This window comes from Malurus melanocephalus, unplaced genomic scaffold, assembly GCF_030028575.1.
Source record: "Malurus melanocephalus ecotype Western Australia unplaced genomic scaffold, MMel_1.1 scaffold_608, whole genome shotgun sequence".
Taxonomy (NCBI): domain Eukaryota; kingdom Metazoa; phylum Chordata; class Aves; order Passeriformes; family Maluridae; genus Malurus; species Malurus melanocephalus.
In genome coordinates, this window is record NW_026623840.1 from 49,638 (window position 1) to 60,038 (window position 10,401).

Here is a 10,401-nt window from a genome sequence, read left to right on the forward strand (position 1 = left end):
AATTTTCTGCACAGCACATCATAAAATGGAGATGTACATGAGAGAACAAGTAATTAATCTGGTTAAAATGTTGTTTCCACTCAGACCAATGAAATAAGGTGGGTGGGTAATTGCTCTGCAGAGATAGCCTTTGTGTGGTGAATAGTGCTTGGGGAAATCCAAACCCTGCTTGGGCACTTCTGTTCCTCATGTGTAACAGACCTGCTGAGTCCATGGGGTGTGTGAGGACTGGATTGAGTGTGGTTTAAAACACCCTGAGTACAAACATGCTCGGTCTTGAGTAGCCCCGAGGCTGAAAATGTTTTTGTTCTGGTGCCAGCAGGAAGGAGGAAAAAGTGGAAGCAGACAAAGCAGTTGCTGAGAAGGAGGAGAGGCGTGAGCCTAGCGTGATCTGTCCCCTGCCCCGCAGCTGGAGTTATATCCCTCCCAAGGACCTGCAAAGCTGCCTCGAGTCCCACATCAGGGAGGTCTTTGGGCCCTCTCTCGCTGAGGACTGGCAGCAGACCCTGCTCCAGGAGAACAGGCTGAAGCATAGCCTGCTGGCCCGGCTGGCGGCGGAGCTGGGACATGCTGTCCCCAACTCCCAGCTGCACCGGATGCGCTGCGCCAGGGACGTGCTGGGCTTCTATCGCATCCCTATGAAGGACGAGACCAAGTTTGATGAACTGGCGGCCACAGAGCTGCCCCCGAACCTGAAAATCGTCTGGCAGCAATGAGTCCYCCACAAGGGGCATACCCATGCCTGGTTTGTGCTGCAGGGCAGCAGCAGAGCCCTYTGCTTGGGGTGAGATGTTTGAATTTCACTAACAAAAGTTCACTGAAATCTCTTAACTTAGTAATGGTGAGGTCTCCAATAGAMCTTTAAAATCAGCTACCATCAATGCATCTTGTTGAATTCTCCAGTGTCAAGGGTCCCATTTTTTATGTTCTGTGGGTTTTAGTTTTTCTTGTATGATGGCTACTGTTTAGTAGAAAAACTGTTTAGTTTTTCTTCCTGTCTAACTGATGATCAGGTCTGCGTTTAATCAGAGGAGGCAAACTGAAGTCAGGAGCACAAGCAAATAAATGCAACAATCTGAGAAACGCATGGTACTTTGAATGTATTCTACGGAATGAGTTGTTTCCAGTGAGGTTGAGAGTGTGTATGTGCGATTTTTCTGGAAATAATGCAGAAAAGTCCTCATTACACCACTCAGTGCCCTGAACCCTTGCTCCCCTGATTTCTTGCAGCATGCGGATAGATGCRTGAAGCACCCTGGTGCTTTTGTGTGTTACAATGCTCACTTCTTCACTTGCTTAAGTGCTGCTTTTCTCTCAGAAACTCTGAATAAATTTAGGAAACCCTTTCTTTTCTCCTTTTGACTCTGGGGGAATTACAGAATAGTGAAATGTACACCTACACGTTCCACAGTGGGGTGAACCTGAGTGAACTGGGGATGTTTCACTGGTCACCATGGAAGGCTGAATGTTCACAAATCCCTGCCCTGTAGCTTATGGAAAACCACAATGTGACAAATGGCCAAGTGTCATCATGTCGGCTTCAGAGACTTTACAGGAACAATGAGTTGGAAGTATTTTTTCATTAAATTACATCTTTCCATCAAAAGAGATACTTGCACCTCCTTTGCTGCGTTTCCTCGTGGCATTCATTATCTAAGAAAACCCCCTCAGTAGCTGCATTTTGTGCTCTCTCCCCCTTCTGTGTCTCTCCCAGGATATAACTTAGATAGCTCATGCAATGTGATCAGAACAGAGTAAAAAACTGGACTGGGAATTAGGACAGGCAASAAAGGAGCGCAACAGCAGCTTGTCCTGTGTTTTGCTGTGCCTGAGTTGAGCCAAGCTGCCATTTCCCTGATCTCAGACATACCAGTCCCTTGGAGGTGCAAACCTCATGCTTCCATCAGCACAGGAAGCTGCAGGGAGGAGTACAAGGGAAGAGGATGAGACATGGGTGTTTGAGATTCAAAACATTTAACTGCTTGTAACAAGCTGAAAAAGCAGAAATCTGAAATGGGGTCGAAGTTTTGCACACAGTGACTGTACCATAGAGACATAGACATCCCATATTTTCTTTTATGCCACAGGCAAATTAAATACTGGCTCACATGTTTGCTTTTTTTTGATTTTTTTTTTTTTTTTTTTTTTTTTTTTTTTTTGCTTCTGTTTTGGAAAAAATATACAAAAAAAAAAGCCAAGAAGAACCAACATGGAAATGTGAGGTAAACATTCCAGTAAAAGTACAAACAGAGGCTCCGTTCCTTAAAGGAGACACACAGCAGTTATCACCATGCTAGAAGAATGAGATGCAGGAAATCCTAGAAACAGTGAAAAATCGTATAATGAAGCCTTTGCCCCAGTTCTAGCCATTGCAAATGGTCTTTTTTTTTCTTTTGTTCTTCCCATCCCCAACCCATAATTAATTGTCTTATAATGCTTAGACAAAGTTGTTATAATGTAAAATAGCAGTTTTGATACAAATTCTGTATGGCAGAATTTACAAAAAAATGCAGACTGCTACTAGAGACTCAGCTTTTTCTTTTATTTCTTTCCTTCTTTCTTTCTTCCAGTTTTTTTTTTTTATTTTACTTGTCAAAGCCCCTAAGAAAAAAGAAACCATTTTGGGAGGCAGAACTGGCTTCTTGCCTAGGTCAAGCAGAATGCCAAAGAATGCTCCCCCAGTGAAGGAGTGGTGCTACTTTTCCTTTGCACCAGTGTCACTAGTTACCCCACAAGTCTATGATGAAGTGATGAAACACTTAAAACGCAGCTTCAGCCCCACAGTGGTGGCTGTATATCCCCATAGTCAATTCCTGAAGCCAGGTTTCACTGGGAGCTTTAGCTGGGCCTGGGGAGGAATGAGGATCTAGGGAGATGATATAGTCAGCTCACATGCTATCAGCTACTACTATAAATTTTGACGTCCAGTCGTTCTATACTGCAGCCTAAGGATGTTGTTTTAGTTATTCTTCAATAACAGGCACAACCATCCACACCAGAACAAGCAGGCTTTGATTCAGTGAGGTGCTTAAGGACAAGCTTCTAGTCTAGAAACTGGGTGGTATCTGAATTCCTAGGGAATACTTAAGTATCTCATTGAATCAAAGATGTATTACTGTTACTTGTTGACAGTATCATTCAGGTTCAATTCCTGATCACGATATTTGAATATGAATTAAATATATGCGATTACTTCAGATCCATGGCTGAGCTTACTTAGATCAGAATCTGACCCAGCACTTCTTATSGTAAGAAAAGGTAAAAGTGATTTTTTTTTTCCCCAAGATATATAAATTCAAAACTGAGAAGAAAAAAAAATTGTGTACAAATATCACATAACAACATCAACAATTCCATAGATGTAGTTCCTCAGTGCACACTTTAAACGAGAAAAGGTTTTTTTTTTTTTTGTTCGTTTTCCATTTTGCTTTTAAAGTCTGGCATAATAATATTAAAGCTGACAAAAAATCAGGGTAAGCTACATCACTTCCTCATACAAAAAAAGTACAAAACATTAGCCTCTAACTAGACATAACATAATACTGGTCATCACAGTTAGACATTTAGTAACTGTGTGTCTTGGATTATTTTACTGGAGGGTAGTAAAAAATAGCTTCAGCTGCTGGTCTCCCATCTCAGGTTACTTCAGTCATAGAAGCAGAGTGATTCTGCAAAGAGGAAAAGGCAAATATGTGAATGTGTGCAAGTCTGGCATTGGCATACCCTAGAGTGYAAAAGCAATGGTAAAACCCCTCACTCATGAAACCTGTATTGTAGATGTATAGTCATTAATTATAATTACTATAATTATAATTATAGTAATTAATTATAATTTAAGAAAATTATCTTATTGATTTGTAGTGGATATCAACAGTTAAAATCAAGTCCCTRCCTGCAGGTCACAGTCCAATAGCTATAAACAGCTGACTGGACAAAATTTTTTTCTCACAGCCCATGAATATCTTCACCTGCTTAGCCCTTCTGTCATACATAACACAATGTGGATTTATAAATAGCACTGAGTTTCTGGACTGTAAACCCACGCAGAGAACTTTTAATGCACACAGTTCTGCAGATTTAGTGGAAAGTCTTCCAGTAAATCTCTGCCTAATCAAAATTTACTCTTCAATTAAGCAAAGTATTTCTGGACATTAGAAACAGTATTTTCCCCATTTTTTTCCCAATTCCTTTCTTCAGTTTATTTCACAAGGATTTTTAAAAAGTCTCTATTGATCTTGCCACACATCATGTGCAAAGGAATGACAGGCCATCTAATAAAGGAAGTACAATTTATAGAACAAATAAATYACACCAGCGTGTTCCAGAATAACTCATAAACTACAGTTTCTCCTTGTTCCCAGAATTTCTCRGCAGGTTGCATTTACTTGTCTCTTTTGAAAGGACTGGGTATGATGCAGTTGTGCCAACACAAGCCCTTTGAAATTAGTAGTTTTAACAGAAACACCATCAATATGATATGCTCACTAGCTATTTGTTTTGCAGACTTGAAAGAGTGCTATTAATTTCTGATGACTTAGACATAGAAAAAAGTATATGATTTCTTATTATAGAAGACATGTAGCAATAATAAGGATAAAATCCCTAATCTCTATAATATTTTTCAGGGCAAAATATTTTATCCTCAGGAAAGAACAAATCCTTCATACATCCCAAAAGTTTCCTGGAATATAATTAGGCATAATTATTTTTCCTTTTCTATCAGTTTTCTATTCTAAGCTAAAATTTATGAGGCATGTGAAATCTTACTTCTTTAGCTGTGGACATGTATGGGGGCAGAATATCTACATCATTTGGTAGTTTCAGCGATAAATGCCTTAAAACAAACTCTGCCCTGATGCAGATTCTCTCTGTTCAACGGGCTTAAACTGAGGCATGTGTAGTTAGATGCAAAATGACTTTTTACTCTGCTGCAACTGAAAATATGCTTGGTGATGGTCTGGGTTAGAGGATTTACAGTACCTGTGCACTCAGTGTCTCCAGAGGACTTTCCACTCTTGGAAAAGCCATTAGTGGCATTCCTCGTGGGTCTTCAGGCTTCGGTTTAGAAGGAGCTGCATGACTGCCCTTAAAGTTATGGACAACACATATCCCCTGTGTAATGCAGAGAAAAACCAGAGTGAGGTCAGTGCGCYCCATCCCCAGGAAAAACCTGAAGGGGCAATTACCACAGGGGTCACAACTGCAAAGAATTTAACCTGGATTTGGGTTCAAGGCATCATCTGTCTGAGCCTTGGCCTGAAGTGTGTTTTACTGACACAGCTGGGTGTGATGGGCTGCCTTGGTGATGAACCATTCTYGGCTTTTTTACATTTTACATCTGACCCAGTAGAGACCCCCGTGTATGCTTTATCATCCCAGAGCCACAGACTACCTGAATGAAGCCCTTTACTGGGCAAATACTCCCTTCAGACTCTGTGCCACTTCCAAACAGTGAGCACAGCCCTGTGGGTGGCTGAATCTCCTCACATCTAGATGACATCTTTAGCACCATTCCTGCACGCTTCCAGCACCACTGTTGTGATATTTATCCCACAAACCCCTTGCTCATGCACCACGTAGTGGTGGTGATGCCAATAAGAGCAACCACACCTGGCAGTGTGTGGCTTGAGGACATGGAAGAAAAGGGTACACAGGAGCTGACACATCTGCTGCCAGAGTGCTGCTGATTCCTGCAGTCAGCTCCTCGCTGGCTTCTCCCCTTCACTTCCACTGCCAGGCTGCAGCCTGGGTGGGTCCTGTGCCAGCAGGATCTGTGCCAGGGATCTGACAGCACCCCTCTGGGGAGACCATTTGCACCACTCTGAAATTCAGCTTGTGACACTTGCAGGGTACCAGAAGGTCTGCAAAGGCAAAATGCAGCTGGGGACAGGCTGCCACCCACARGTACTGGGAGTTCAAACAGATTGCCCTGGCTTGATAGATGGGGCAACTGCCTCTTAAATTGCATGGGTGAGATTCAAACTGCCCTTCCCAGCAGGAACCACACAAATTATTCACATTGAAGTCAAGGATATTCAGGTCAGAAGCTGTAGACATTTTTTTTTAATCTGAAATGAACACAGGAATAAATAACACTTGAAGGTTTGATGTTGTTTCTTTTTAAAGTACAGGATAGAAAAAAAAATCAGTGACAGGACAATTGAGATTTAAGGGATCTTTAAAACCTAATCCCTCCTGATTACAGGGATAAAGTGTCTGTTGCTATGCAGTGGATAGTTTTGAAGCATAGTTTGAYTAAATGAGCCAGGCACACTTCTTTGTAACAGTGAGAATGACCTGGACTGCTTGCTGTGTGAGTAAATCCTCAGCAAGAGACCTCTCACCAAACAAAACACTGAAACCACACAGCCCACAGGAGAGCCTGTTACATTCAGAGTGTGGAGAGATGCTCTCCCTAGATTCTGTGGGAAGCCTTTGATATATTTTGATAATGTTTGGTTACCCTGTGAGGATGTGAACAGTTTCAGCTTGACTCTAAAAGCTTCAAAGGGAGGTAGTTTTGTCTTCCAGGGAGTTTTTCYTTTCTTTCTTCTTCTTTTCCTTTCCTTCTTGACTTTCCTTTCTGTTGCACTTCTTTAATGATCCGAAACAAAATGGAGAGCCAGGATCACAGTTTGGAGCCCTAGACAACACTCCATACCTCACATTTTTGCCAGATACAAGGCACACAGAAGGGTTTTGCAACACAGGTGCGCCAGAGAAGGAGTCTCAAGTACACCCTCCTTTTGATACTGAAATCTGCACCAACTTGAGCAGCATTTTGCAGAGCGGATCAAGTAACAACATGTAGAGTAATTAAAATAATTGAAATATATAAAAAGTATAAATACCACCATATTAGACCTCAATTAGACCCATCAATTAGCATGAACCTGATTTCACCTTAGGGTTTTCTCTGATAACACATGTAATTAGATGGGGCTGGCATTAGATCTTGCAGGCTACAAGTGATTAGCAATTTTTTAGGGTTATTTGTAAAACCGTGGTATACTTGTAAACAAAACACAGGAGGACTGATGGATTTACCAGAAACAAGGCTACAGCACTCCCCAGGATGAAGCCTGCGATCACATCCGAACAGTGGTTTCGATACTCAGACACTCGATTTAGCCCGGTGAGGAAGGCAGCGCACAGGGTTCCCAGACATAGCACAGGCTTGGCTAGCCTGCTACTCTTTGTTTTAATTGTGCTTGTGATGTACATCTGGAAGAAAAAGACAAACCAAAAATAAAAAGGGGCTCCACCAGAAATGTATCTTTCCCACTTAGACAAAGCCTAAATCAGCAAGGATGTGACGACCCCCCTGATTMATTAAAAAAAAAGGCATTGGGAAATGGAGGAAGAAGTTCCACGTAATTCAGAGAACGCTTTTAGGGGAGCAAACCCAATACTGTTAAATGATGAAAAATATCTGCTTGCATTTACATACTGGACCTTTTCTCAGCAGGTATGCACAGGCTCAGCTTTCCTGATTTTGTGCAAGTGCTGGCTGGTGCAGTGGCAAACATGCACTCCGAATGTACGTGACTAATGTTTGCAAAGGGAGTCAGGAATTCATGCTTATATCCTGCAGAAACTGTAATGTGCACAAGATGGAGTGCTTAGAATCTGCATGAATTAACTGCTCCAGTTTCCTAAATCGTGTTAAGTTTAAGGAACAGAGAACATTGAGAGAAACAATTCCAGCCATTTTCCTGGCAACATGAAAGGAAACACACAGTATGAGAGGTTTCTTTCAAATCAAAGGTGACTTTGAGAATGTAATTCCAGAGCATGAGATTTCACTGTTCTCCGAACATCTTTTAACAAACCCCAAATGTTTTTGGCAGTTCGTTGTGTTTTTGGGTTTTTTTTTTAATTATTTTTTTTAAATACATTCTGACAGTAAAAAACATTTGGGTCACAGCTAGCAGCTAGTCATTAATTCCAGAGCCACAAAATAACAAAGATCGAGCAAACTGAGCCTGATAGCAAAGCAACTCATTACAATCCTTTTCAGCCAACAAGTCTGTAAGCCTGCATGATTTACAAAGCTTTGACAATTTGAGATGTTCCTGCTTGCTTTGTTTTTCACACCTGAACCTGACTGCAGCAGATGCTTTATGACAGCTAACACTGAGCACTAGGCGGCAACCTTCTCCCAGTCTTGGCTGGCAGGTTGAGCTGCACTTATCGCCAAAATTCACGTTTAAGGTTCTTTGGAAACAATAGGAAAAGAATAAAATCACTGCCACTGCGTGAATAATTACCACCCACCCTTTCACCCTGTGTATTCCTCCTAGTCAATTCAGTTGAGCAACAGGGTGCCAGATTGCTTTCCTGTGCCCCACCGAAGCACTGCCGCTGTTTGCAGTGTCCAAAGGGAAATCCATCACCTTTTTGAAGTAAGAATGCAGTCCTGCTATGACAGCTGTGAACCCCAGCTGCAGGGAGCAACCCACACATGCTTATTTCCTTACAGGAATGAGATGAAGCTGGATCTCTGGGTTACCCACATGGGAGGGCTCTCTGTCACAGATGGGAAGTATCTGTAATTGGAGTTTCACACATCTTGGCAAGAAAATGTAAACTTGTAGTAAAGAGAACATTTTTAGCAATAAGGATAATCAACCATGTGAACAGATTGTGGAGGGAAATCTGTTAAACCCTCATGAGAAGGGTTTTAAACATGACAAACTGTTTTCCCAGAAGGTGGCTCCAGTTCATCCCAAAGTTACACACTGAGCTCAGAAATAACTGGGAGTGCTTYTCCATTCTGATCTGACTTCCCAGTCACTGCAACTTTGATCTTTATTGTCCACATCCCAAATGCCAAGACATTTTTTAGGATTCTTACAGTGGTTTACCCAAGTTTAGAGGATAGTTTCAGAACTCTGTGCAAGAGACCAAAATCTTAGTCATAGTCAMTTACATTTGGTTTCCTATACATAGCAAGTATTTTTTAAAATTTCCCACAATGCTATTTATAGAGTAAATTCATTTACAAAACTAAATGTCAAAACTAGAGAGAAGGAAAGACGTGAATATAAAAACAYGTGTAGAACATACTAAAAAATAAATGACATGTGATTTAAACGATACAATTTATCTATTCAGCTTCTTTGCTGTGATCTTATCAGTACACCGAAGCAGAATATTTAGTAATATGTAATTTGTGATAGCAGCACTTATCCCATGTGATTCTTCTCCCATCTTTTTCAGGGAGACAAAATCATAGACAAGGAAGATTTTTTGTTTGCAAGTTTAAAATAGACATATATGTATATATATATATATATATATATATATGCAAATATATATRTATATTTAGAACACGTTATGTCTATGAGAAAGGCAGAGTGGAAGAAGTCTGTCTTGTCCTTCAGCACAAAGTGAGATCTGCGATAGTTTATCTTCCTTAGAAAGTTCAAAATTTCATAACAATATWGTTGAAGTCTGTCTCCTGGAAGTTTTACAGACCATCTTTTTTTTACCATACAGATTCCTACAGTAAAAGAGAAGCTGAGCCTGTGACAACCATGCTCAGTGCAGCTGCTCAGAGTGCCAAGGCCTTGAACTGATCAGGGTTGCAGAAGGTATTTGCTGTAGTGTTCTCTGCTATTCAGCATTTCCAGATGTTGTAGGATTCATATCCAGGTRCAAAGACCCAGAGAAGTTAACTTCAGTCATGGGGTGGATCGCAATGGTGCATCTCTCCCCCTCCCCTGGTTACACTCTGAGRTGCAAAATGCTCATTAAACCTCAGCCTTGACAAACTGCACCTGGACTAAGCCTCTATTGAGCGTATCAGAAACACTGTCTGTTCCCAAGATATAACAGGTGCCTAACAAGCACATGTTTTTTAATGAACAGCCTTGGAAACTTCTTTTGCTTGCTTGAATAACAACCCAAGTGGTTGTTATTATATTTTTSTTACTGAACCTTCAAAGACAGTTACTGACTGAAGTTGTGGCTGGGATGGAAATTTACCATAACTAAAACCCACTGTCTGGGGACTCTCCAAACAAAAGTGAGAGCTTTTTGAGTTCTCAGTTCTCAGAAAAYAAGGGGGTAATGTGTATGTCTCAAACACTGATAACCACATGGCCATGGAGGCAGCCAAGGACTGTTGGCAARAACAGACAAGAATTGTTGGTAATAACCAAGGACTGTTGCTATTAACAAGGCYATGAGAAAGAACAAGATTTGGCTGAAGAAGGGGGGCCAGGCAGAGATTGGGCATTTTTCTGTGACAATCAGCCACAACACAGCACAGGAAATGGACATAGACTATAGGGTGGGATCAAAACTACCCAAGACCCCTGAAGTCCTCCAATTCATTTCCAGAAAGGTCTAAAGGAATGGACTGCACATGATGATAAATTTACACCGAAAGTGAGA

At 41.2% G+C, this 10,401-nt stretch overlaps 2 protein-coding genes across 4 annotated transcripts in view; one reads left to right on the forward strand and one right to left on the reverse strand.

Moving 5' to 3' along the window:
* The window catches only part of LOC130583641 (39S ribosomal protein L50, mitochondrial-like), a 2,702-nt gene extending 605 nt beyond the window's left edge, over window positions 1-2,097 (forward strand). For 2 of the 3 annotated variants that reach the window (XM_057383141.1, XM_057383143.1), the window contains exon 2: window positions 323-2,097. In XM_057383141.1, the coding sequence (XP_057239124.1) occupies window positions 323-716 (394 nt within the window). In that variant the 3' untranslated portion in view covers window positions 717-2,097. Of the gene's footprint in view, window positions 1-319 lie in introns of all 3 variants that reach the window. The other variant, XM_057383142.1, reaches the window with a different exon arrangement.
* Window positions 2,098-2,161: 64 nt separating this feature from the next.
* Window positions 2,162-10,401, reverse strand: part of PLPPR1 (phospholipid phosphatase related 1) — a 117,399-nt gene continuing 109,159 nt past the window's right edge. Inside the window, exons 6-8 of the mRNA XM_057383144.1 lie at window positions 7,048-7,224; window positions 4,981-5,112; window positions 2,162-3,668 (exon numbers count right to left, since the gene is read on the reverse strand). Coding sequence (XP_057239127.1) covers window positions 3,636-3,668; window positions 4,981-5,112; window positions 7,048-7,224 — 342 coding nt within the window. The 3' untranslated portion in view covers window positions 2,162-3,635. The remainder of the gene's footprint in view (window positions 3,669-4,980; window positions 5,113-7,047; window positions 7,225-10,401) is intronic.